The sequence below is a fragment of the Zeugodacus cucurbitae genome, chromosome 2, assembly GCF_028554725.1.
Source record: "Zeugodacus cucurbitae isolate PBARC_wt_2022May chromosome 2, idZeuCucr1.2, whole genome shotgun sequence".
In the NCBI taxonomy this organism is placed as follows: domain Eukaryota; kingdom Metazoa; phylum Arthropoda; class Insecta; order Diptera; family Tephritidae; genus Zeugodacus; species Zeugodacus cucurbitae.
In genome coordinates, this window is record NC_071667.1 from 5,903,104 (window position 1) to 5,929,644 (window position 26,541).

At 37.0% G+C, this 26,541-nt stretch overlaps 5 protein-coding genes across 21 annotated transcripts in view; 3 read left to right on the plus strand and 2 right to left on the minus strand.

Moving 5' to 3' along the window:
• Positions 1-105: 105 nt before the first annotated feature.
• Positions 106-2,127, plus strand: LOC105214109 (MORN repeat-containing protein 4 homolog). The gene is made up of 3 exons (XM_011187333.3): positions 106-1,382; positions 1,461-1,725; positions 1,783-2,127. The coding sequence occupies exons 1-3, from the start codon at positions 1,361-1,363 to the stop codon at positions 2,048-2,050; spliced, it is 555 nt and encodes a 184-aa protein (XP_011185635.2). The 5' UTR covers positions 106-1,360; the 3' UTR covers positions 2,051-2,127.
• A 263-nt stretch (positions 2,128-2,390) lies between these two features.
• Positions 2,391-6,101, minus strand: LOC105214108 (MMS19 nucleotide excision repair protein). The gene is made up of 7 exons (XM_011187330.3): positions 5,875-6,101; positions 5,434-5,817; positions 5,016-5,365; positions 3,470-4,960; positions 3,162-3,407; positions 2,938-3,105; positions 2,391-2,867 (listed from the first exon to the last, which is right to left on the minus strand). Exons 1-7 carry the CDS (start codon positions 5,957-5,959, stop codon positions 2,676-2,678), a joined length of 2,916 nt encoding a protein of 971 aa, XP_011185632.1. The 5' UTR covers positions 5,960-6,101; the 3' UTR covers positions 2,391-2,675.
• Positions 6,102-6,591: 490 nt separating this feature from the next.
• Positions 6,592-9,683, plus strand: LOC105214107 (katanin p60 ATPase-containing subunit A-like 1). 3 transcript variants are annotated; one of them, XM_011187329.3, is made up of 7 exons: positions 6,592-6,790; positions 7,291-7,512; positions 7,571-7,794; positions 7,852-8,216; positions 8,280-8,401; positions 8,603-9,159; positions 9,222-9,683. In XM_011187329.3, the coding sequence occupies exons 1-7, from the start codon at positions 6,779-6,781 to the stop codon at positions 9,418-9,420; spliced, it is 1,701 nt and encodes a 566-aa protein (XP_011185631.2). In that variant the 5' UTR covers positions 6,592-6,778; the 3' UTR covers positions 9,421-9,683. The 3 variants fall into 3 exon arrangements, with proteins under 3 accessions (XP_011185631.2, XP_028897370.2, XP_028897371.2); XM_029041537.2 differs by lacking the exon at positions 6,592-6,790 and adding an exon at positions 6,819-6,937; XM_029041538.2 differs by lacking the exon at positions 6,592-6,790 and adding an exon at positions 6,999-7,120.
• Positions 9,684-9,746: 63 nt separating this feature from the next.
• LOC105214106 (vacuolar protein sorting-associated protein 37B) lies at positions 9,747-10,825 on the minus strand. Its single transcript, XM_011187328.3, has one exon. The coding sequence runs from the start codon at positions 10,651-10,653 to the stop codon at positions 10,009-10,011; it is 645 nt and encodes a 214-aa protein (XP_011185630.1). The 5' UTR covers positions 10,654-10,825; the 3' UTR covers positions 9,747-10,008.
• Positions 10,826-11,139: 314 nt separating this feature from the next.
• The window catches only part of LOC105214103 (trithorax group protein osa), a 78,484-nt gene continuing 63,082 nt past the window's right edge, over positions 11,140-26,541 (plus strand). For 8 of the 15 annotated variants that reach the window (XR_008472033.1, XM_011187316.3, XM_011187317.3 and 5 more), the window contains exons 1-2: positions 11,141-12,720; positions 14,998-16,012. Coding sequence is in view for 14 of the 15 variants with exons in the window: in XM_011187316.3 (XP_011185618.1) it covers positions 15,101-16,012 (912 nt within the window). In the remaining variant the exon portion in view is untranslated. The other 7 variants (XM_054234984.1, XM_054234989.1, XM_054235023.1 and 4 more) reach the window with 7 other exon arrangements.

Sequence of the window (26,541 nt, forward strand, 5' to 3'; positions counted from 1 at the left end):
TTAATAGTCATAGTGAATATCCATTATGTTGTTCTGCATATTAACTGTATTGTTTACCTTTAAGGCCACTTGTGAAACACACGCGCATCATATTTGCATGCACGTACATAGAATTATTATGATATTCTTTATATATGTATACTTATTTTACAATTACGAATACATGTGTCCCAGCATTATTCTCCTATCTTTAATAATCTTCTATAATTGTACTACTTAATTTGATTTTTCATATAATATTATTATGTTTTTGTTTTAGTAACACAATCTTATTAAACTATCAAGCGGAAGCATGTCACACCATTTAAAAAAATTGCAGAAATTTTGAAATTCAGTAAATTGTATAAGAATATATAATAAAAATAAATAAAATAATTTAAACTTAAATAATAGACAGTTTATTAATTTTCTTTAGATTTGTTGTTGTAGCTATAGTATAATATGTAGGGTCAAATGGTTTTGAGTATTGCTGCTGTTGTAATATCTATATCAAATTGTTTGCATAGTAACTATAAGAATAATAGTACTCCGGCATCTCGGGCTAAACGAATTCTTAGAAACAGAATCTGCACAAAAACCCTGACAAACTCGGTACTCGGGTTGTTAGTAAAAAGTGTTATAAGCGAATTTTCACTTATATTCTTCAAAATAACTAATTTTCAATTGAACTTGTTATTGTTGTTGTAGCGGCAAAAACATTCCCCAAATAATTCTGATGAATACTGTTGATTTGACAATCCTTAGCGGCATGGAGAATAAGGTCCGTTTCGGTTGCGTGGAGCCGATTCTCTTGGGCACGGAATCGACTCGTAACTGCTGTTGTCATACCGGAAGTAGTTTATCAACTGCTAAAATTTAACGCATTGAGTTTGACATTCAAGCTAGGTGACAAGTAGTCACTGAAGAAATGAGCGCATGCAAAAGAAATTTGGTCGAAACATTGACAATTTCCAGGCAAAATATGTTAATTAGATTTGGTTTTGGAAAAGCACTCAATGCTACTGCTGTGCTAAGAAGCCAAACAAGTCGAAAAATTCGCGCGTACATAGCACACACTGAGAATGCGCTAACACACGACGTACCGTTGGTAGAGTTCGTTTCTAATATAATTTAGTTCGTTTGCTTAAGCATTCAACAGTTACAAACTCTTGCAGTGGAAGTCCCTTTCTCATGAAACAAATATGCACGTTGCGTCAGGTGTAGCGCTGCTTATAAGAATTTGAGTGTCTTTTTCATTGCATTCCATTCCAGCAGCATTTAGCATTCAGTTTACATTACTTTTTCATTGCTGTTTGCATTTCACTTCAAAAATAATTCAATAAAAATCTAAATAGTTTCCACAAAAGAGTCAGCAAGCAGCATGGACGACTACGAGGATCAAAGTGAGACACATTTACTCACACATACCGACAAACATTTCACATATTAAATAACAATAATTGTTAACTCCACTGTCGTAGGTGTAGTGAGCGAAGTTGGCATGATGGCCGGCGCAGGCGGCGGCGCCCATCACGGTCGCAACGAAAACACCACCTCCTTTGGCGCTGTTAAAGTCGGTGGTTGGCGATATGAGGACTCTACACGTTACATCGGTGAATGGGATCAGCGCGGTCAGAAGCATGGCATTGGGCACTTACAACTTCCCGATGGCACACGCTACGATGGGCAGTTCCACGATGGACTCAGTCATGGTCTCGGTTGTCTGTGGTTCTCCGATGGCGCTAAGTGAGCTTGCAGTTGTATAGAAAATTATTATAAATACTTTTTAATCATAATTATTAGATACGAAGGTGAATTTATGCACGGCTGGTTCCATGGTCATGGCATATTTTGGCGTTCCGATGGTATGAAATTCGAAGGCGAATTTCGTGGTGGCAAAATCTGGGGACTCGGCTTACTAACGTTTCGCGATTTCACACACGGCTTTCCACGCAACGAAGGCTTCTTTCAAGACTGTCGCCTAGTACGCAAGCAACGCTGTCCGGACGTAGTGCAGCGCGCGCAAAAATGTGCGCTTATGGCGCGTTCGCTGTGTGACCATCCGTATTAGCCTTAAGCATGCATGCACACATGTACAAAACATACGAAATAGTACATATAAACATACTTATCCACATAGGCACCAACCATCTAAGCAATCTGAGCAATCACATGCATTCATATATCCATAACAGTCGGTTCTATGGTACCGCAACGAAGTGGGCTCTAACTATTAAGTCCACGAATACACTACCAGATCTTTCGCAAATATTTCGTATACACGTTTCTCAAGCGCTACTTATTCTCGCAACAACAACAAAACAAAATAATGTTAATATTATCGTGTACGAATAAACGTTGAGGTAATTAGCCCAAAAATAAAAATTAAAATTAAAAAAACTACAATGGTGTTCTTTTGGTTTTCTAGTTTATTTTTTTAATTTCTTGTAAAAGTGTTTAGAAATTAAAATTGCTAATTTTTAAAAACACTTGTGCGTTCAGAAACATACGTGTACTTACACATGTATGTACATATATTGTATGTTCATATGAAATTGTTTGCTGTTTAACTAATTAATTGCTACATTATTGTACTTGTCTGCATAAACATTGAAGTATATCGAACCTAAAACAAAAACAATACAAGTAAGGACGCTTATTTCTATTGAATGTGGCAGCATCCACTTGTCCATGTATTAATTCGAATCGCCTGAGCCCACCAAGAACCACGCGTTCCGCGTACGCACCGCTGCATTGCGTACCAAGCGCTTATGGTCGTCCAGTGCGGACGCCAGTTCCAGCACTACATCCAGCTTATGCGTTAGCAGCACATGCGTCGGGTATTTGGTAATGTCGTGTAAAAGACTCAAAGCACATATGCGAACTTTCTGCAAATTGAGAAGATGATCAAGTCTTTAGTTAGAGAAACAAGGCGTTATACGTTACACTTGCACTCACCATAGACTTTTGGTATTTGGACAACTGTACGCATCTGGGTATTAAATGACCCAAATGTCGAAGAAAGTATTCATCGCGCACTGCAACAAAACGTCCACAAATGTCCAGTGCAATGTGGAGCATTGTCGTGTGATCACACTCCAACGATTTGAAGAGCAGTGGCCCTATCTGTAATTAATAAATTAGCTAAATGAAAATTGTAAAATTAAACTCGATTCAAATACCTTTTCGATGTTCATTTGCTGCACAGTGTGCGGTGCACTTTTCAGCACAAAAATAAAAGCAATCAGGTAGTTTTCGGAATGCGCATTCAGCTTATTGTCCAACTTGGCTAAAACCATATTGAAAAGCTTTTGCCTGTATAGGATTTTAACCTTTGGTAAAAACAGCTGCTCACACTCCATAGCGATGATTTCGAATGCGCGCGTTGCTACTGAGCATAGATTAGGATGCTCCAACAACTCTGTTAGCTAAAAAGAAAAAAAAAGATTATTTGTGAAATTACACACTCTCTTCAATTTCAAGCACTTACGGTGTCAATAATTTCGGCAGCCACTTCACTGCCAGATACAATAAGCCCTTTGGCCAACCATGCCAAAGTCTGCACAGCCAGTGTGTTCTCTTCTTTTATCTTGTCCTTCAGTAGCACCAAAAGTTTATTTAAATTATTGCGATTTTGTTCGTTGTTCTCCATGCGATTAACAACACTACAAAGCAACTGACGTGCAACGACACGCATTTTCTCCTTATCTTCTTCCACTTGATCGCCGCTCAATGACTGTTGCGTCAAGTCAGTGAGTAGAGATTCTAAGAAATCATCCAGACTAATGTCCTGATGCAAGCGACACAGTAGCCCTTTGGCGACATACAAATGTGCAACAGACTGTAATTTCAACTGCGTTAAGTATTCCGTGGCAATTACATATTGTTCGGAAACAGATAAATGCTGTTCAATGCGACATATTGCTGTGGCAATTTCTTCCAAAGCAGGTAGACTGAGTGTTGTCGCACCCAAAGCCAATTCCACCAGCTTTGCAATAAGACAATTATTGTACTGCAACTCGACGATCAAGCGTGTATCATCGCTATTCAACAGCATATTAACGGCTTCAAGCGCCAGCAATTGCACATCTTGCGTTATGTTTTGACCGAAAGCATAATGCCATACTAAATCGAGTACACGCGATGTGAATGCTGCATGTATGACCAGGCGCAGCAAGTGCTTCAACACTTTACGCTTTACGAAATTCGAGTAGAGTGCGAAATTCCTTATTAACACATCAATGCAGTTGGATTGCATTTCAATTGGATACAAAGCGCCCAACAATTCCAGCACTTCTATGCACTCAAGCTCAAGCGAGTCGTGTGTGATCAACTGTATAAGTACTTTGTAGAGTAGCGCACGATTTTTTTCGCTAATTAATGGAACGCTCTCGGTCAATGCGCTTAGTGCGGCATTTTTTAAATCAATGTTCTGTTGTTGAGCATCAGTGTCTATATTAGTGCGTAATATTGTAATAATATCCGCATGAATTTGATCGTTTGTAGTTCGATTCAGCTTCTCTAAACAATCTTTTATTGCTACTATTTTGAATAGCTGTGCAATAATCGCATATACTTTAAGACGTTCGTCTTCATTGTAAACAACTGCCTTGTCGCCCTCACCGTCCCCACTTGCCGATTCTGCGTTTAGTTTCAACAAGAAAGTATTAAGAATGCGATCACCAGCAAACAGTGGATCTCCCGCAACACACACTAATGCGATGGCCGTAGATGGATTGTAGAGGCGCTGATTGACGTCACTTAGGTGGGTTAAAATGGTACCTAGCACCTTGCTTTGGTAACTGTGGCTGATGTCAGGCGTTTCATAAGCCTGCTCTAAAATTGTTCTTAACAGAACGAGACCGGCAGAAACAATATCCGCATTACCGCCTCCTGGAAAAATTTCCGATTTCAATGCAGTCCAAATCACATCGAAGTGCTCAGACATTGCTTTTGATGTGAAATGTACTGCGGCCTTAACCTGTAATTTCAAGAACCAGTGATTATGATAACTATAAGTAAATTCATATTTTTACCAAAAGATTTATCGAGTCCAATTTGGCCTCCACTAAATCGCTTTCCAGTTTTTCTACTGCCAAAGGCACTACCCATTCAATGAATTCAGACGATGCCACCAAACAATCAGATAACTTCTCGGCCAGTTCATCGCGCGAAATATTACTAGGATCCTCACGGCTCGGGGTGAAATCAATAGGAAAATAACAAGCAAATATTTCAAACATTTCTTCAGCCAAATGCAAAAGCGAAAAATGTTTGATCAAGTCTGGCATAAAAGTAAATATAAAATCTAAATTGCGTGGATCACGTTCTCCATCAATGGAATTTATCAAGCCATACATGAAATCGCCACCCATCTGTTTGAGTTCTACATTACAAATAAACACGAAACAAATAATTCCAGCTCACTAGTAATGATTACAATAAAATAATTACCTTTTTCAAATCGTTTGGATGCTAACTGCAATATTTTGAACCACTTTCCACGTTCGCCTCGTTGATGTGATTGGCAACTGGTATGCTTGAAAAATGTGTTCAAAATTTTCGGCACATTTTCTGCCGGCAATTCCTTCATTTCCAATATGGCATGTATGCCATCAATCACAGCAGGTAACACACTGTGGTGGTCCTTTAGCCGATCAGTGTAGAAAGCCGTAAGGAAATCCATTTGTTTCGAATTAAGATAATCCTTTGGTAACTGCTGCAGCACACTTGATAAAAGTTGTGTTCCTTTTATACGTTCTTCCAAGGTCGTTGAAGTTAGAGCAAAACCCATTTGCTCCACAACATATGATACGTCATATATGCCCTTGACTACATCTAATCGGGGACAAACACTTAATAAGAACATACAATATATCATAATAAAATACTTACTTGTACTAAGTTTGGCTGCTGCCTCCTGAAGTGCTGCTTCACTAACGAAAGCTTCCTGTATACCGTCTTGTGTTAAAGGTGTCATTTTAATATCTCCTCAAGTGCCGGCAGGAAGAGTTGATTATGTTGGGCGAATCCTTTTCTTTTTGGAATTAAAAAGAATTCTAGTTGTCCAAAAGTGTGCACCGAATATGTCATATGGGTTCGATATAAAAATTTAATCGTTAGAGATGTCAATAATGCATCGGATACTGTTTTCAAGTACTTTAACCCAGCGTTTATGCACTATGATGTGTACTTTCTACTACTTATTATTATTATTGTATAATGTATACAATTATATTCCGATATATATCTAATGAAATTTGTGTGACTACCGGGCGATATCATTAGAAATATATTTGGCTTTATTATCTGAAACCATTGAAAAAACCGATAATTAAGCCGCCGAAGTGCACATAAACACCAGAGAAACAATTATTGCAATATCGCACTATATAAACTAGCAAATCACTAATGATATTTTATCAGACATCTAACCCCCACAAACAAAATTCATATATGTAATTATACATTTTTGGAAATCATCAACGGTACTCGAGTAAGTATCACGAGTACCCGGGTGGAAGCAAAATAGCAAATGCAATGAAAAAAATATTGGGGTTATAAAAAACAGCAACACTGTCAGCGGCGGCAGTTGACATTTCCTGAGAAGATAAGACAAAGCATAAGAAAAGAGGAACGAGAAGACAAGTAGAAGTAGTGAAGAAATATTACACCCGTTTAGTTAACGGCTAAAATAAAATAAAATATAAGGCTTAAATTAAACATAAGCCCCAAATTGTAAATTTAGAATAGTAATAAACGTTTCAAAGTTAGAAGTGTATGAAAAAGGCGCGATCTAATGTCAATAACCGTAAGTAGAATATGAACACTTCCGCAACTTCCGTATAAAGATAGTTTAAGAAAATGCAAAGACTGACGAAAGCGAATAGTGGCAGTCATTAAAGCAAAAAATAAAATAAGTTGATGATTATTTTTAGGCAGAATATGTACGATAAAGGTAGAATTATTAAGGGTGGGGGCACAAAACATTGCATTTATTTAAAATAAATAATTTCTTTCAATTTGTGAATAAGCAATTAAATTTGAACAATAAAATCTCAAGTTTTTTTTTAATTGTGTCGAACGTTTATTGCTACTTCTATTATTTGTCAACTTGAACGGCGTCTTGTCGTTGAAATTTGTGAGTCTCACTTTCTATTTTTGCTAACTAAGGTTTTGTTATTTTATTTACTTTCCCAATACAACTGGTGACTATGTTGACGACTCTACTTTACTGTCGCCATCGCTTTGTCCGATATGGCCTTTTGATTTAATTTTTTTTGCATACGTGCGTGCTTTATATCACATTAGCTATTACGAGGTGGAAAGCAAAAGACGAAATCTTGTGTAGGAATGACCGTGATGGCCAAAACTTCAATAGCGGAAATATGTGAGAACGCAAAGCTGGCGCGTGACATGGCCTATACCGGCAACTATGACTCTGCTTGCATATATTATGAGGGACTAGGTGGTATGTTGGATCGCATGGTTAAGTCTACGAATGATTCACTGCGTAAAAGCAAATGGAAATTGGTAAGTCATACGTCATTTAATATGCATCCATATTTTATTAATTTCATTGTTCACACAGATAGCGCAGCAGATTGAAAAAGAATACTCCCAAATAAAGGCCATACAGCGTACGCTATCAGAAATGACATTAGATTTGCAGAACACACCATTCGCACATAAATTAAAAACACAAGTCAGCGAAGATGAGACAAAAGATCCTACGGCTTGGTTTCGGCCAGATCCCGACATTTGGACTCCGCCTCCTAAAGATCCAGACGTTTGGGGACCTCCACGCTCGGAAAAGTATATGTTTTATGAATATTTGCTTCATGTATAATAACTTATTCTTAACTATTATAGACCCGCAGTGCCAAATAGAAGCCGTACTGGTATACCGAACAAAAAAGGTGGCAGCCTTGCTGGAAAAAGCACAATACCACAGCGTAATACTACAGGAGGTGCTGCTACTAGTAGACGTACCATAGCAGGGAGTGGTGGAAACAATGCACGAGCGCAGCAGAATGGGCGATCGACGTCGTCAACATCTAGCAGAAAAACAACACATTCAAGCAATGGAGTTAGTAGTAATCCGGCAACAGGTGCCGATAATGTCGGTAACAAAGATGACGAATGTCGTGATGAAGAGGCAGGGGATAATGAAGAAAAGGAGGAAAAGAAATTTCAACCTAGTACACACATGGAAGCCGAACTAGTGGATATACTTGGTGGGTATACATTTTATTATTATTTTTATTTAATATAAATATACATGCTATTTTATTTTTAAGAACGTGATATACTGCAACGTAACCCTAAGGTACGTTGGAACGACATAGCTGACCTGCACGATGCTAAACGTTTACTCGAAGAAGCAGTTGTGCTGCCGATGCTTATGCCCGACTACTTCAAGGTAAGAAAACTATAATTCAATTTTGTAAATTTTATCTTAGAAAATTCTCTTCATACCAAAATGATAGAAAAAAAAAGTAATTTTTGTAAGTTCACTGTAAATGACTCATGCTCGGTTGGAATGATCGGGTCATGTGTCATATTCTGAAAAACACTTTACACAATGTGCTTATTGAAAATTTGATATATTTTATTTATTTAGGGCATTCGACGTCCATGGAAAGGCGTGCTCATGGTGGGTCCTCCGGGTACAGGTAAAACTATGTTAGCCAAAGCAGTGGCAACGGAATGCGGCACAACATTTTTCAACGTATCATCTTCAACGCTTACATCTAAATACCGTGGAGAATCGGAGAAAATGGTACGTTTATTGTTCGAGATGGCACGATTCTATGCGCCAAGTACAATTTTCATCGATGAAATTGACTCACTTTGTTCGCGACGTGGTTCTGAATCGGAACATGAAGCCTCACGTCGTGTTAAATCAGAGCTGCTGGTGCAAATGGATGGTGTGGGCAGCGAAGAGGCTACGAAGGTCGTCATGGTATTGGCTGCTACAAATTTTCCTTGGGATATAGATGAAGCGTTACGTCGTCGATTGGAAAAACGTATTTATATTCCATTGCCAACGGATGAAGGACGTGAAGCTTTACTAAAGATTAATCTGCGTGAGGTAAAGGTGGACGAAAGTGTCAACTTATCTGAAATCGCCAAGAAATTAGAGGGTTATTCGGGTGCTGACATTACCAACGTCTGCAGGTGGAATATATTGATACACATTATCTAGAAAACTTAATATATATTTGTTATTATTTTCTTAGGGATGCTAGTATGATGTCGATGCGTCGGAAGATAGCTGGTCTTACGCCGGAACAAATACGGCAATTGGCAACAGAGGAAGTTGATCTTCCTGTCTCGAATCAAGATTTCACAGAAGCCATGAGTCGTTGCAATAAGAGTGTATCCAAAGCTGATTTAGAAAAATACGAGAAATGGATGAATGAATTCGGTTCGTCATGATGACGGTAGTATTACCGCATTTGCTGCAATGAGAGTAGCTTTTTAATTACAAATAACTATATATAATTTAGATACTGAAAGGCGTACGTTTAGCCAAACATGGCTGTAATGAACTTGATTTTGAATAGCATAGCTAGAGAAGTTTTGAAAGAGTTTTATAATATAAATTCGAAGTTAAGCATCAAAAAGAGATCAATTTTATAAAATATTAATAAGACTAACAAAAACTTTATCAAATAATAAAACTTTCAATTTACAATTAACCGAAGCCGTTAAAGTAAATTTTCCACCTGTATCTTATATTTAACATTGAAAACAATCCTGCATCGCTTTCTTTAATTGTAAATAATTTTATTGAATGGCGCCTGACATTTTCAAGTAGAATACTTATATTTATTTTTACACTCGTAGCTATTTATCACTACGTAACATTTTAACAATATTTTATTTTAAAAAATGAGATATTTTTTAAGCAGGTTTCCGCTACTTTATTATCTAACATATTTGACCCTTTTGTTAAATCGAAATTCACCATAGCGAAATGGGAAAAGTTTGGAAAGGTAGTGCACGTTAGCTGGACTATTTTTGCTAATATGGGCGCGGCATCGGCATCATGGGCCCTAGTGGGTATGGAACACCGCCACCACCCATAGCAGGCACTCCTGGTGTCGGATAAAATCCACTATTTGGCAATAAATGACTACCGATATTACCACGTTGTCCTGGTTGCGTTTGTCTGCGTATTAACTCTTGCATTTTTTCAGCTTTAAGCTTCCGTAAGTGCATCGTTTTGCGCGTAACAAGAAATTCATCTAAAAATGCTTCCACTACGATTTCGTTATCTGTGAATTGTTTAATTAAAGCGTCTGTTGCCTCCTCGCTTTCAGCAGCAGCCGTTTGTATCAACGCTAAAGCAGTTTCTTGACTAACATTGCCCGATTTTTCCTTAACTTCGACTAATTTTTCCTGCACGGCTTCACAATACTTCTTGGCTTCGTCCATTAATTCATTTACTTTTCCACGCAATTCGATTATTCTAGGTTCTTTTTCAATATTACTCTCGGCCTTGGACCGATTTTCGATGAGTAAGTCGTCCTTTTGTGTTTTAAGGTTTTCTAGTACTTCACTCACTTTCTCATCCAGCTTTTCGTCATCGTTGAGTAAATCCTTGAGCTCGTCGGATGAGAGAGGGGCTATGGACGTTTGCAGCTGATTCAAATACTCTTGATACATTATATTTTGTGTTATGTTGCAGGAGTTGTGAAATACTTCACTAATTTAAATAATAGTTTGAAATTAGTTTCAATTTTCAAAATGTTATTATTTACTGTAGAGTTATTTCTTTATTGCGACTTATGACTGGCTGGTAAACTGAAATATTATGTTTGTTAGAGAAGTCCAATAGGAACTATGAATTAGTATTGCCAGATGCATTCAGGATTTAATACAGATTTAAATACTAGTAGTTAAATTATATTACTTAATATTTACAATCCTTGGTAGGATAATATTTTATTGATTATGTTATTAGCATAATTATGTCTTATTAGCATAGTGTATAGTTTAAGATTCTAATAATAGTATAGAAGAAATCGTTCAATTAAAAGATAAATTTGTGGAATATGGAATATAAAAACAGGAAGTTGGCAGGCCTATAAAATAGTATTGTGGAACGAAATAAATAGCTTCCACATTCAGTTACATGTTGGTAATTTGCGTTGGCAATGCTTTGCAAACACTTCCATTAGCGTGCGCCATTTTGATATATTCGTGTATTTCGGCGTAATGCATTTGACTGAATATTTCAATAAAATACACTAATTTAAAACGCAAAAAAGTGTTAAAAATGTTATTGAATGGTGCAACAACGAAAGGAGTGAAGAAGTTGTTTCGAAACGTTATTAGTTTGAGTAAAAAGTGTGTTTAAAGAAAAGGACCGTATCGCAAAGTGAAAAATTTTCAGACGACTACACAAAAATTTGTTCGTGTCCCGAAAGCCAAGCGTTTCTTCGGTCTCGTGTATTCCACTCATATAAAGGAAAAAAGAAAATCGAAAATTTCCAACTTTCCCCGTGAAAACTGTGAAAATTTCAAAGACTTAGGAAGCGTAGTGATTATAGATAATCTAGAAACCTATTAATGGACTGAGATTGTTGTAAGTGATCCAAATATAGCAGTGTATTTTAGTTTGGTTTTGAAAAACTGAAACTGTGTATGTGAAAGTGTTTACGACCAATGGAAATGAATTGTTTTGCAATCGTTTTAAACAATTCATATTTTCATAGTTTAGAAGGGCGTAGAGAGCAGGTGCCGCTGGATACAAGATTTGCCTGTCATCGAATATTTCCCACATTTGCTGGATTATTTGAATGAATCGTCTGCGCAAGCATTAATTGCCGAACAGCCTCCGGGTGGAGTCCTCGTCATAATTTTGACATCGCTTGGAGCATAAAACTTGGAAGTGGGGTTTACACTACCATCGTTCCCACATTAATTGCAAATTTAAGTAGAGAATAAAAGTATTTGTTGCCGACATTACGCATTAATAAAAGTCATCGACGAATGCATGGTTGTACGAATTGAAAAGAAGTGAAAAAGGAGCAGACGTAATAAATACAAGGCATAGATATAATACGTAAAGGAAGAGAAACTAGTTTTGTTTTCTTTTTAATACAACGTTCGCAGTAACATCGTTTGGCTGAAGTGAAGCAATCGTCGACGGTGGCCATCGTAGCTGCATGGTAATTGTTATTGCCATCGTCATTGTGTATTTTATTGATGTCTCCCTCACACTTATTGGCGAGTAAAGGTGAAAAAAGCCGCATGCGAGCAGAATACATAGAAAGTGAGTAGGAAACAACGAAAAACAAAACAAAGTACACAAAGAACATAAGCAGCAGATATTAAAGTCAAAAACGACGAATAATAGGAAGTAGTAGATCGGGAAAAGTAAAACAAGACAAAGCAAAGTAAACGAGAGCTGTTGTCTTATTCGAAATGTTTATGTAGTGAATTGGTGAGAATTGTTGGTGAAAATCGTAAGTGTATAGTGAATACAACTGAACGAAGAGGTGACAAAGTAGAAGAGAAAAGCCGTATACAGATTGTTGGTGATTATTCGGACAGTTTTTGTTAAACATCTTTTTAGCACAAACATCGTAGAATAACACTGCACGGTAAACTCTGTACACTTTCGAAATTTTTTCTAGATTAAAGGAACATTAATTTGACAGTGTTTTGCACTTCAATATTTGGGCATATATGTTTTTATGCGCGCCGTTGCAGTGATGATATAAATGCGTAAGTAGCACAAACTATCATATATTATTTCAAGATTTAATGACCACTATATGAAAGCTATTACAATATATAAACATTAAAATGCAACTAAAGTTAGTAAGATAAATGTATGTAGAATAATCTCACTATCTTCATTTTGATTTTACCTTACCCAATATATCGTATCATTGATAATGATAAAATATGTCAATTAGCAACCAAATTATTGATAACATAGTCATATAGCCTATATGTCATAGTCAGCATTAACATTTAATAATTCTTACAAGGGCTTCAAATATCAAATAAATTTGCTTACTAAAATAACTAAGCATAACATTTGTTTTATCTTTAAAAACAAATTTATTAAAATAATTTTGGTTAGGTAGTAAAAAATAATAAGTTTCATTTGTATGAATCCACATGTATTGCCATAAAATGCAACACTGAGTGCGCGCGGCAGCAACGAGCTGTTAAGTACTACGATATTACGACGTATAAAACGAACCGACTGCTGCTGCAGATATGTTGTTTTAAGCTATCCAAAGTAAAAAGTCCGGGAACCATACGAATATACGTACGTACTTTCGACTCGTTGTCTCGGTAGCGTGTGCGAATGCATTGAAAATTAGTGATTTTATATTGGAAATTGTGGGATTTAATTTACAAAATTCAGCAGATGTTTAATTGAATATATAAGGTTGCATTAAGTGAAAGTGAAATTTGAAAAAATCTGCTCTGTGATGTGTAAAATTAAATTAAAAATACGAATTGCCCAAAAATCATTAAAATCATATTTTCGCGTTGCACAAAATCTCATACAAGTATCTGCTCTGCAGTCGTGAGAGTGACGAGCAAAACGATATGTTTTCTTTCATACGTGTCGTGAATAAGATAGAAAGAGATAACTAGCGCGAGGGCACGATAACACTGCACAACAACAACACAACGTTACGAACACGGCCATTGTACGAGAGCGTGTTTGCCGCAGCCGTTGTCTTCTACCAGCTTGCTTGTTTGTCGCAACTACGAAAGTGGGAAGAAGTAGTAGGTTAAAAGAAGTTGTCACGGGTTGCTGAGCGATCTAGAGGAGAATAGTGGAAGAGCATTCTCGCGGTAGAGTGGTGTGCTGCATTTTGCCATAGCCATGCCATATTTTGTCGATTCACATTCGTTCTCTTCGTATCGTATTCATGTCAATTTCTACTACTATTTTAATGCTGTTGTTGGATAAATGTTGAATGTTTGATGTTGTTGTTAAATGTTAAATGTTAAATCGCCGCTGTGTCGTGTCGCTTATATCGTTCACATCCCTCGTCAATCGCTACTGATTCCGATGTTTCTCTCTTATTTTATTGACTATTTTGCACTGTAAAAACGATTTACTCCTTCTACCGGTCATATCATATAAATACATTTGAAAAACTGCATAAAAAGCGCGATTGAAAAATAATACATATTCACATTTGCACTTGGGGTGTTGGCAATTAAACCAAATTTCGGGATTAATACATACCTACGCGATTTATTGAAGTATACACATGTCTCGACGAACATTAAATGAAACGAATTGAGTAACAATGCTAACAATTTTATGGAAAATGATTTCCACAAAGACATATTGTACATACTATTAATAATTAGGTTTCCAGTTTTCATTTAGTGTGAGTTAAATGAAAAAACCAAAACATTTTATATTTATTATTTTATTTCTAGTGTAATTAAATATGATCAAGTTAAGACACAAACTAGAGCACTATTAAAGTTGTTATATAGAAATGCGAGTTTTTAAATGAACAACATTGTACCTTACACCCGTAATAACATGTTAACATGTTTTGATCAATATTGGGCAGAATTAAGTGTTACAATGTTTGAAGACCATGATGCTGGTCAAATATATAACATAAAGGCAGATTATTCATGTAACAATATTTTCAATATACGCTGGCTGCCACAGCTGTAACATCCATCTTGTCAAATAATCTCGTTTTCAAAATTTGTATAATAGTACCATATTTTCTTTAAAATCTTTGATATCTCAAGAATCAGCTCAATGTTACAGTAATACCAATGTTTGGCCGAATGTTCTCAAAGTTCATAATCATCAATCGTAATAAGTCCTTAAATTTCACCATACATTTTCTTTTTTGTTTAATTTTAAATAAAAAGAAAATAAATTGTAATGAATACCACGACTACTTTAGGTCAGATTTGTTAGTTAATTATTATAATAATATATTAAATTAAATCTATACCCATACTTTACATTCTTTAATTATTTAATTTTTATCACAGATAATATAGCAGTGCAGTTGCAGCGGCCGTTGACGGAAACTGCAAGCCTCTTACAACAGCAACTGCAGTAAAAATATATCCCTGGGATTGAGTCACACAAGTAATGAATGAGAAAATAAAATCACCCTCTGGCCAGGGTGGTGCTGCTGGCGGAGGTGGGGTAGGGCCACCCAGCGGACCGAGTGGTCAAATTGGCGCTGGTGGTCCTGGAAGTAGCGGAAATGGTGGCCCCGGTGCTGTTGTGCCAGGTGGTCCAGCTCCACCTAATTCAGCGATAGGCGGAGGACCACCCAGTGGAGGTCCACCTACACCCAATAACGGTAGTGATCCACAACAACACACAATTTCACATTCGTATGGACCACCTGGCAGTGATCCATCTGCTGCAATATCACATTATCATATGCATCAACAACCGCATCCACAACAACATTTATCGCACCAGCAGGGTGGCCCCGGAGGCCCTGGTGGCCCACAAAACCCTGGTGAGCATCCACAAAAAGATGAATACGGGCAAGGTCCTTTGGGTGGACCGCCACCACCACCACCAGGTGGACATCATCCGGTTTACGGACGTTATCATCATCCAGATCCAAATATTGATCCCTATCGCTATGGGCATTCCCCTATGCAACAGCCGCCACCTGGTGGCAAACCACAACAACAACCAGGACCGCCGTCTGGACCGGGTGGTGGCATAGCCTCACCCAGTCGACCACCACAGCAACGATATATACCCGGGCAGCCACCGCAAGGTCCCACACCCACTTTAAATTCTTTACTACAATCGTCGCATCCACCGCCGCCGCCACAACATCGTTACGCAAATAGTTATGATCCGCAACAACAGCAGCAACAAGTTGCACAACAGCAACAACAAGGCGGACCACAAGGACCCCATGGACCACCACCTCCACCACATCAAGCATATGGAGCGCAACAAGGATGGGCACCACCACCACGTCCATATAGCCCACAATTAGGACCGTCGCAGGCCTATCGAACGCCACCACCGGTAAGTGCGCATAATTAATATATATTTACTATTTAAAATTAATGAAAACGAATATACAGTTAGGCCTATTCTCTTAGTTTTAGTATCTAAATTGTTGCCTAAACAAAAAATAGTATACTTACGGCAACTTTTAGGACCATAAAAATATGAAAATATGAATACAAGTTTGAAGTTCCAAAAAAAACACTTCACCTGACAGGCTTATCAATAGAGCTACAACCGGCGAAATTTAGAAATATTATTGTATGTTTGTATCTCACTTGCTTACAAACAAAATATGTAGCTGGTCCGCTGAAGCTTTTTTAGTTGGGGTATCCCATATGCTTACTCATGCCAAAAGTGTTTGTAGTTATGTACATACTCTTACATACACTAATTTATATGGTATGTATGTATGTCTATAAATATGTAAAAATACGTCGAGTTCGTACCCTCGCGTTTTATTCATTCATACTGTCGCTCGAGTTGAGTTAAATTTGCCGCCTTAAATCATCAGCAAGGGCAACATGGCACGACCAACAACAACAGGCAAACAAAATAATCACAACAAAAATAAAAAAAAGTATTTATAATACGGACAGAAATCAAAAGGAAAACAAACAATCCGCAGAGTGTATAAATATGCAACTACATATGTACATACACACATACATACAGTTATAAATAAATAAATACATACATACTTACATAATACATAGTATGAAAATTTGTTATACGTGGGTACTAGTGAGGACGGATATAGTCGTTCGAATACAATTACCCATAGACATGTAGTTAAAAACAAACGTATACATATATGCACAAACGCGTGCCTAGTTGGGCTGTACGGTCAACGTCACCTTACAAGCTGCTCTGCACCATACAATCTGACATACAGACAGTCTGATAAAAGTCAATCTTGCCAATATACACACATGTACAAATATAGTAACGCTAAATATTTTGTGTTTTTGTTTTTTGTTTTGCTTTTGCATAGTCCTCTGGTATGCACACAGCACTTGCCACCGTAAATATGTATGCAAAGGTACATGTGCACAAAAGTGTGTCAATAAACGTTTGCCGTTTTCATGAATGAAATATAAAATAAAAAAAAAAAACGTAAAACATCAACCGGCGCGGCGGCATCTTTTACCCAACCAACAACAACAACAATAGTAACACAGACTTCATTCACATCAAAAACGGCACACAACAAAATGTGATAAAAAATCTTTAAGGTTCAAGTTAAGTTGAGAGTGTGTTAGCAGAGTAACCAGGCCAAGCCATCGCAAGCCAGACAACGTTACAACCGGCATCAGTTCAATTTCAGCCACGATTTAAAGGGATACAAAGATGGTAAAAGTGTAGCACCATTAACAGGAGGTGGAGGTGGACACTACTGCGCTTATGGTGCCTGACTGACTCACTTACACACGTACATACACATGTATTTCTACATACATACATACATATTTATATAACCATGAAGTGTGTTTGCTCCACTTTTTTTTGTTTTGGTTTCTGATATTGTTTGACCAACACGCGCACACACAATTACACACCGTTATGTCGATTTTGTTGCCTTCCGCCGGCTGTGGTTGTTTTTATTGTTGTACGCTGCGATGAAGACAACTCTTAATATGCGTAGACGTGATATTGGAACTTAGCCACTTAATTTTTGATTTCTGCTATAGTTTTTAGTGACAGTTAAAGCACCAATAAGTTAATGTTGCAGAGTTGGAAAAGTTGTTATATCACTCACTTTCAGTTGTCGTTTTTCATATTGGTGCTAGTCTTCAATATTATCAAGCGCACGTCCAAAACACGTTTTTTTTTGTTTTTAAAATGACATTAAACTGTGCAAAATGAAGTCAAAACACAAAAGTACATACAATACGAGTCCAATATAATATGGCATGAGTGCCAATGGGGTGAATAAAATTGTATCTAAACATTGATGTATCTCACAATGTTATTATTGTTGTTGTCACTCATCAAGGTTGATATGCCGTGCCTACCAGATGTTTGTTTACTTTTTATATTTTGTTTTTTTTTTTTGCTAAACTCGGCGCTGTCTGTACATATATACATACATTTTGTATATGGGTTATTCTATTTGGTGGGAATAATGTTTGCAATTGAAGCGTTTCGGGCTGTCGATTAAGCAAGGTCGTGCATTTTTTTTATTTAGTGTCAATTTACAACATTTCAACTGCTGTATGTATGTATGTGGCGATTGACAATTTTCCCTTTTTATGCAATCTTTAATGTATGCAAATTCGAATTTTATGCAGCTGAAGAGGATTTTCATTGTAAGAGAATGAACAAAGCGTCAGTTCATGCATTTGTAGACTTAGATAGAGACAACAAAATATTTAAAAATAGCGCAGAAGAACAGTAGAGCATTTCATAGTAAACAAAATAAAAATAAAAAACCAAAATATATAGTCATTTCCGAAGAACACGACTTCGCAGCAACAAATTGGGCACTTGCGTTGAGGAGTGAAAGTGTTGTTGATATTGTGCCATCTGTTTAGCAAAAAATAAAACTACTTTTTTCCTTTTAACTTTTTCCACGTTTCTTTGCCAAATGTCATTAAATAACACAAAGGTGCAATGGCTGCGACTTGGTCACTAGTGGGATATAATTTAGTTTTTTTACTTGTTTTGCAGAACAATTTTTATTTGTTTGCTTTTCATTAAAACTTTTAATACCTTGTTGTACTACATAATAAGTTAAACGGTATTTAATTTTGAGAGCTGTCAGCTGTCTGCTATAAGATATCAGTGTCTAAGATTTTTTGTTTCTATTACCGGAGATTTTGTTTTCCAAATCTATCACCGAAGTGCAGAAAGATTTCTAGGACAATTTAATATATTTATTCTATTCAATATAAATATCAACTTTTTGTTGCAAACGTTATTTACATTGGAAAATGTTTTTCCGGACCAGCTTGTTAGTTTGGCTCAATACATACTTGTATATACTTGAAGATTGCTTATACAGCTGTTGTAATATTACTTTTGCTTGTTGCAAGTGCAACCAAGACGAGCACTGAGTATATGTGTTTAAACTGTTATGACCCAGAAAATGGACTTTATATATTGCTGTGAGAAAGAAACCAAAACCAAAAAAAAAAAACATCAAAAAAGAATTCACACAAACATGTAACAATATAATGCAAAAGGAAGGAAGTGGTAAACATAGAAAAGTGAGTGAGTAGCGCATCGCCAAGAAGTCAATGCAGGCAGCAGCAGCAGTGCAATGCAACAAGGCGCATTATTAAAAACACTCGTTTCATGTCTCCCTCACTCTGACTGGTGTTCCTCGTTGTGTTGTACCTCGTGCACCACCATATATATATCCATACAAAAAGAACTATAGAATTGCTGCATCGTCGCCGCATTGCACAAAACTTGTAAAATCGTCGAATAAAACATTTTATTTGCTATTTTTGTATTCGCATTTATTGTTGTTGTTGTTATCGTTATGTGGCCGTTGTTGTTGGCTCGATTTAAACAGAACCATTGTGTGTTGCGGCTGCGGCATAGTAGACTATTAAGAGCACGAGCACCGGCTGTGCATGAACGATGCAAAAAGTAACAAGAACAAAAAGGCTACAAAGAGTGAAATCTTATAAAAAATAATAAGAATAAATAATCAACCACTGCGGCAAGCGCTACATTGTCCTCCTTTTGCATTGCGCTGCGGTTGATAGATACAATTTGATGTGCATACATACATACTCTCATGATATTTTTGTATGACTGCATGCCGTAACTATATTTAATTTTGCAGCACCAAAACAACAGCTGATCGACAATAATTATTTCACTTGTTTTCTATTTTACTTCGTGCTTTTTATTACTTTACGTGTGTGTACATGTATACAATTACGTAGCAGTTCTTACACTAGTTTGTAATATTCATAATTTTCCTTAGTGCCTTTGCGATAGAGATTGCAGTATGAAATCCATCAACAATTTGTTATTTTTTGTGATATTGATAGTTTTTGATTCATTTGTGGGATAGTTGCAAACAAATGTCACTCAAATTTCTTTGTACTAGAGGAGAAATTTAAGAAAATTATTAAAATTTTACTGACCTTAGGACGTTATACACTCTCTAACATTCTTAAAATCATTTGGAATACTTGGGACTACTATGGGACACACAAAGACAATTTTAAGAATTATACATATAAACTTTAAGGCAAAACCAAAGCCGCCCTAATACGCCTGATATTAAATATGAGAAGAACATGCCATATAAAAAGTAAACACGTTAGGCCCGTTGAGGCGGAAATAACTAATTGAGTTGCTGAAGAGGGAGTGCAAGCAAAAGAAAGGAAGTTCCAGCTGTGCGTTGTAAAAAAAAAACAACAAAAAACTAAGAAATGAGTGCTCACTGTTGTTTAGCGAATTAAAACGACTGGGCATATCTCCGAATTATAAATAGTTGAATGTAATCAAATTGTATAAATTTAGGAAAACCGCACAAATTTAAATTGAAAAATATCTATTTTATACAATAGCAGTAACTAGTATTTGTATTATATGAAAGTGAATAGTTAATGAAATGACAATATAAACCCTTACAAAGATTACAGCACATACATACATATGTATGGAATACTGGCAATTGCACTTAGATAATTCGTAATCATATGAGATGCAAAGGTCAACGGCGTCAATGAAAAGTGTATTTAAGATAAAGACCATAACTTTATAACTGCTGGCTATAATAAACTGAAACAATGGAAATGTTGTTGTTTGCCACATTCAGTTCTCTTAATTTATACTTTGATGAGTCAACGAAATCTAATCTAACAATGACGCATACACATATTTTATTCAATGAAATTAAAAAATAAGCAAATTAATTAAAAAAGTGAACGAAGTCTAAAAATAAATATTTAAAATACACAATAAATTGAGCGTTATGCTTGCAATGGCTAACGCGCTGATAGTTAAGCGGGCTAAAAAGAAATTAAAACAAAATCTATTGAAACCAAACAATTTATATGGCATACATATGTACATGTCTATGTGCTTATATACATGTACTACATATACATATGTTCATCTTGATATCATTAAAAGTGCTGAATTTAAATTTCATTCAAAAAAGTGTGGCTAGGTGACGATGGCGCCGCCGCCAATAGCCACAACGATAACAATAACAACAGAATTAACGTTTAGATATAAGTTTGAATATATATGTTTTTTTTTTTTTTGCAAACGGTTGAGTCAATGGACTTTGAGCAGCAGCAGCAGTGTGCACAGTCAAAGGTATAAACAATCAAATATGTACAGACATATATACATACAGGCAAACAGTTTCTATGAATACGTATGTATGTATGTGCATAAAAACAATCAGGTCGTGGCAGAGAATTAACCAACGTTGACAGACAGACATAGCTACAAACGTACACTTTGACGGGCTGCCTTGCAGTGTATGGTATGGTAGACGATATGAAAGTTGGCATATTGCTTTGTAGGTACATATATACGCACACTTATATGCATGCAAGCCGGCATTATGTATGATAAATAAAACAAATCAAAGAAAATGTAAATAAAAACAGACCAAAACAGAAAAAAAACGACAAACAGAAAAATCCATATTAATGAATGAGGCAACGGTAATGTGAGTACTTACGCGTCTTTGTTGTTGCATTTTATTTAGTTATTGCTGTTGTTGTTGTTCCTGCTTTTATTATCGGATGTCGGTGCTGGTGATGTCTTCTTGTCGCATGGTTTGGGCTGTGCTGTGAGGTCTGTGTAGACAAGCTGGCGCCACTTGCATGAATGAATGGTAGGCGAAGAATATCTACAACAAGAGGAAGTAGCCGCAGAAGAATATAATAAATATAAATAACATATAAAAATGTGCACAATGACGAAATGTGTTAAAGGAGATGAAAATGTGCAAGGTGGACGCACAGGTTGAAGTCCAACCGGCAATGCACTACAGTAATAATGACAAGAGAACAAAAAGAACAAAGAATATTTCAACAGTGCTGGCAAATGTAAATACAGTAAATGGAAGGAAGGACTAGAAGTGGAAGCTCTTATTTTACCTGTTGTAGAGCATGCCACCGAAATTTCATTGTTTTCTTTTCTTCCTTGCTTATAAATACATTTCTCGCTTGATGACGTGTGCCCTCAAGGCAAAATATCGAATTTAAAATTTAAAGTTACTCTTCTTTGACACGTGCTGTGCCATTTCTTCCGCATTATGCCACTTCTTGAAACGCCACTTGCGTCACTGCGGCTTACAATTTGCACTCACAGAGATACAAATATATTCAGATATTGCTGAGGACTTTTCGCGAACTCTGTGAAAATGATAGAGTTGTGTGTGTCTCAAATAGTGCCGCTACGAAGGCGTCAAGTGCGTCCGCACCAACATCGACGTCAATGCCATTTTCATACTTTATCCATATAGCCAACGTCAGCGACGTCACTAACATTAACACATACATACTTACGTGCATTCAGCTGAGTTTGTTTGAATGTACTCAATGGCGCTATTATGTACACATATTTACATTTTTTATGTTGCTGGTTTGTCAGTCAGTCGACTTGGTTGGTTCATTGCCTCTTCGCTTGTTCGGTGGTTTCTTCACATTTATTTTTTTTCGTCGTACTTTTTAGTTTATGCGCGAAACCATTAAATGAAGTTCAAGGCCATTCGCAGAGAGACTGTTCTTGTTTTACTTGTTATGTAGAAAACAGCTGTGCGGCATCGTCGTGGGGCAAGGAACCTCTATGCGGTATTATGTGTATGAATGTTCTGTATGTATGTATGTTTTTCGTAACTTACGGTAGATTGCTTGATTTACTGCAAAATTTCTAGGTTAGTGCAGACTTATTTGGACAACTTTTGTAAATATTATTTTATGTGCATGTGTTTACATTTGCACAAATCACGCAAAATTCGGTGTGGCAATTTTTCACATCCTGAAGTTTTGAACTATTTTCCAACAACACTGTGAAAGACAGACAACTAAACAACCAACGGTTTGAAGAGCACAACGCGGTAGGAATTCTTTTTTGTATAAAAATCAATCAGAGCACTATTATTATACCCTTATCACGCTGATTTCATTCTCAATAGTTTATGCTTAATTGATTATACGGGCACTAAGTGGTAGGCAATAGAAGAATGTGATGAAGAATAACGGTTTTGAAGCGAAATTAGTATGGTTTCCCATTAAACTCTTAAAAAATACCATTGGTTACATACGAGGTTATTACAAAAATAGAGTAAATGGAGTGTTGAAACATATCGTAAATTTTAATTATTTTACGTTTAAATTTTATTACATAAACATATTGTAGTAACCTCTTGACCTTAATCTGTCATATAACAAGCTAGTATATTATGAAACCCTCCCTGCCGTGATAACGACCTGGTATTCCCATGACCTAACAGCGGTTCGTTCTGCTTGCAGAACAGTAGCAATGCGGAACACCATTAAAAACTCTAGTGCGACCAATATATGTGCAAAGGTTATTGACATACAAATCTACAATATTCGGAACCGAGGTGTGCATAAGACTCAGTGTGGAAATTTCGAACTTCATACGTACATATGTGAATTTATGCTACATCACACTAAAGTCCACAGTTTTGTTTGAGCATATTGCCACGGAGACCCCCTGAGTGCTACTTGCGTTGCGCTGTTGTGGGTTATGTGTTACACCGTTGTGCTGGTTGGTTGAATGCACTCACCGTCTATACATGTAGTTTCGCTACTCTAAGCTTCTATTTGCTATGTTTGGCAAATACGCTGTTGCATTTGACAGTGTGTCTGTCTGGCCTAGTCATTGCTATCAATGGAGCCATTTATCGTTGTTTCTATTGAACTGTTGCTTCGGTTATTTCGGTCATATTCACCAAAAACAAGCGTTCATACTAACAGACAAGGGTACATCACTATTTTCGCCACCACAGCCGTCTGGTCGGCTAGTCGATTTGAATGGGATTAACGCAAGTTGTGTCGGCGCGCAAACTAAACGTAGTATCAGCACCTCTGTTATTCCTGTTTCTTGCAGCTATTCTGCGTTCCTCCGCTCTATACACACTTCTACTCGTACTACATCGACGCCGACATTTTGCCGTCCAAAACACTAGTAAGTCAGTAGAGCAGTCGTTGCCTTCTATAGAAAGTGTCCAATTTAGTGCAGTCTGGGCATTCGTTTACATACACTCTTACATAGTGCGTGAGGTGGTTTGCCATAATGGTTTAGTGTGCACATTTAGTAACTTTTACGCATGGTCGTTGTTTGTTATTATTGTCGTTCGTGTGTCTACGGACATTGAGACGGTTTGCAAATACCTACCGTTTATCAAACTTCAAATCTCTGCTCTTGTGTGACGTTCTGCGAATTTGCTGTTTTTGTTATAATTATTGCTAATCCCGTGAGCTATACACTATTCACTATACACATTTCCACCAAGCGCTAGGTGTCGTTTGAACCAGCTCCACTACTCGGCCTTACTCACTTAATGCCACAAATCACTTGTTCTTGTCATCTTCATTGTCGTTGTCATCGGTGTTAGCGTCGGCATAGCAGCCAAAAACTAACAACCAACGGCGCATTATCAACACCGCACCGCTCTGCTCGCTTTTGCACCTCCATCGCTTTCGGCACGGAAGTGCTGTCAATATTTTTGGCTGCTGCTCGGACATGAACCTCCGCAGAAAACACAAACCAATTTCAGTCACTGCAAACCATTCATTCATTCATTTGGTCCTCCATCACCTGCAGTACAATCGACAAACTGTTGCCTTTCGATCTACTTTGTACTCTGTACGCCACGGGTGTACTTATGTATTTTGTAAAATGTTTGTATGTGGGCCTTTCATATAAATTTATGTGATCTTTCATGGGTACATATGTACGTATTTCACGTATCAAAATGTTTCGTTTCCTTTTTGTGTCAGAAAATTTGACCTTCAAAATATGTGTCGTTACTGACGCGCCCCCAACTCTAAATGCATGCATATAAAAGGAAAAATAAGCTGCATTTACTTTGTCGACAGTTGCTCCCAAAATATTATGCCACACTATATTTGCACGTGTATTTATGTATGTACATATCTACATGTATATATTTTTAGTTTGTATTATTTTTATTGCTTTTGCCAAAGTAAGCACTCAATTTTACTTTTGTTGGTGTTGTAATAAAGAAAGTGAAAATCGTGCACTGAAAGCCGGTATTAAATAACAACCACACTCACATACGCACACATCATAAATACTTGCATGTGTCATGCGATACTAGAAAACTTGCTGAAACGCAATAATTGCCAGCAATGTGGACGGGTGTGTAGTGTGTAGACACAGGTTTCGGTTAGTGTAGTTCAGCCAATGGGAGCAGTAGCAGCAGCAACAATAACAACAGCTGATATTTCAATATTGTATTGCAACTGTGAAGTGTAAACTGTTGCTGGCATTTTCAAGTGGTTGCTTGCTTTAACAATTTAACCAGCATAATGCTTTAAACATTTCTGTACCCAACATCAGCACCGCTGTTTATCTCTCTCTCGTATCAGTGCCATCAGTGTGTCGGCATCATGTTTACAATTTTTATATAATATTTATCAGATTAGAAGAGGTTTTAGTTTAGATTATTTTGTTGCGTTTTTCTTTGTCAGGTTAGGTTAGGTCATATGGCCTAACCTAGAGGGAAACCATACAGACTATGAATGACAGCCCTTTGTAAAGCCAGAATCGCCCCCTTGATTAGTGTTTAAGATTTGACGAAGCGTCCTGACCTTACTACAAAATTTCAGAGTATTTTACACTCTATATCCGCGCTGTTGTTCGGAAAAGCGAGTTCTGAGAAATCTTTGTCTTGTTCTCGCAAAAGTGGAACATTCCAGAGGGAATTGAGATGATTCCTTCTCCTCCTGCTCCAGGCAGCTAGCATCCGGCAAGATTTATAACCTAACAGCGTGTATACTGACGGGACAATGGCCAGTTAGAACCCTTACGAGTAAGGAGAGGTGAACTCTAGTAAGGGCGAAGAGTTCAGTTCATGATAACCCCAGAAATCCTAAAATGGAATTATTAGTTCAGTCATTTGTATACTGCATTTTTCATATAACCGCTTCCTTAGCCGTAAATCAAAAGTTAATGCTATTGCAATAACAACTAAATATTATACTAGAAGTCCGTAATACTGACTCCGAAGATTTGCCCATCTGTCTGGAATGTCGTCCCGTAAACTAAACTTTTAGATTTAAATGTCAAGCACCTCAAAAATTTCCGAAAAATAATATTTAAGTTAACATAACTTACAAAGTCGTTTAGTCTCATGAGTTAAGCCGACTTTTGTGCCGTGTTCGCATTCTGCGGCTGTAGCGCCATCAACTTCAATTCTCTTTAATCTCTACTGACGTTTTATTATATTTAGTTTCGTTGCAACCACCGGCACTATCAGCAACTAACTACAACAACCTACAACAACTATGGCATCAACATCATAAAAAATGGAAACCTTACTAAATCGACATTTTTACGTAATACAC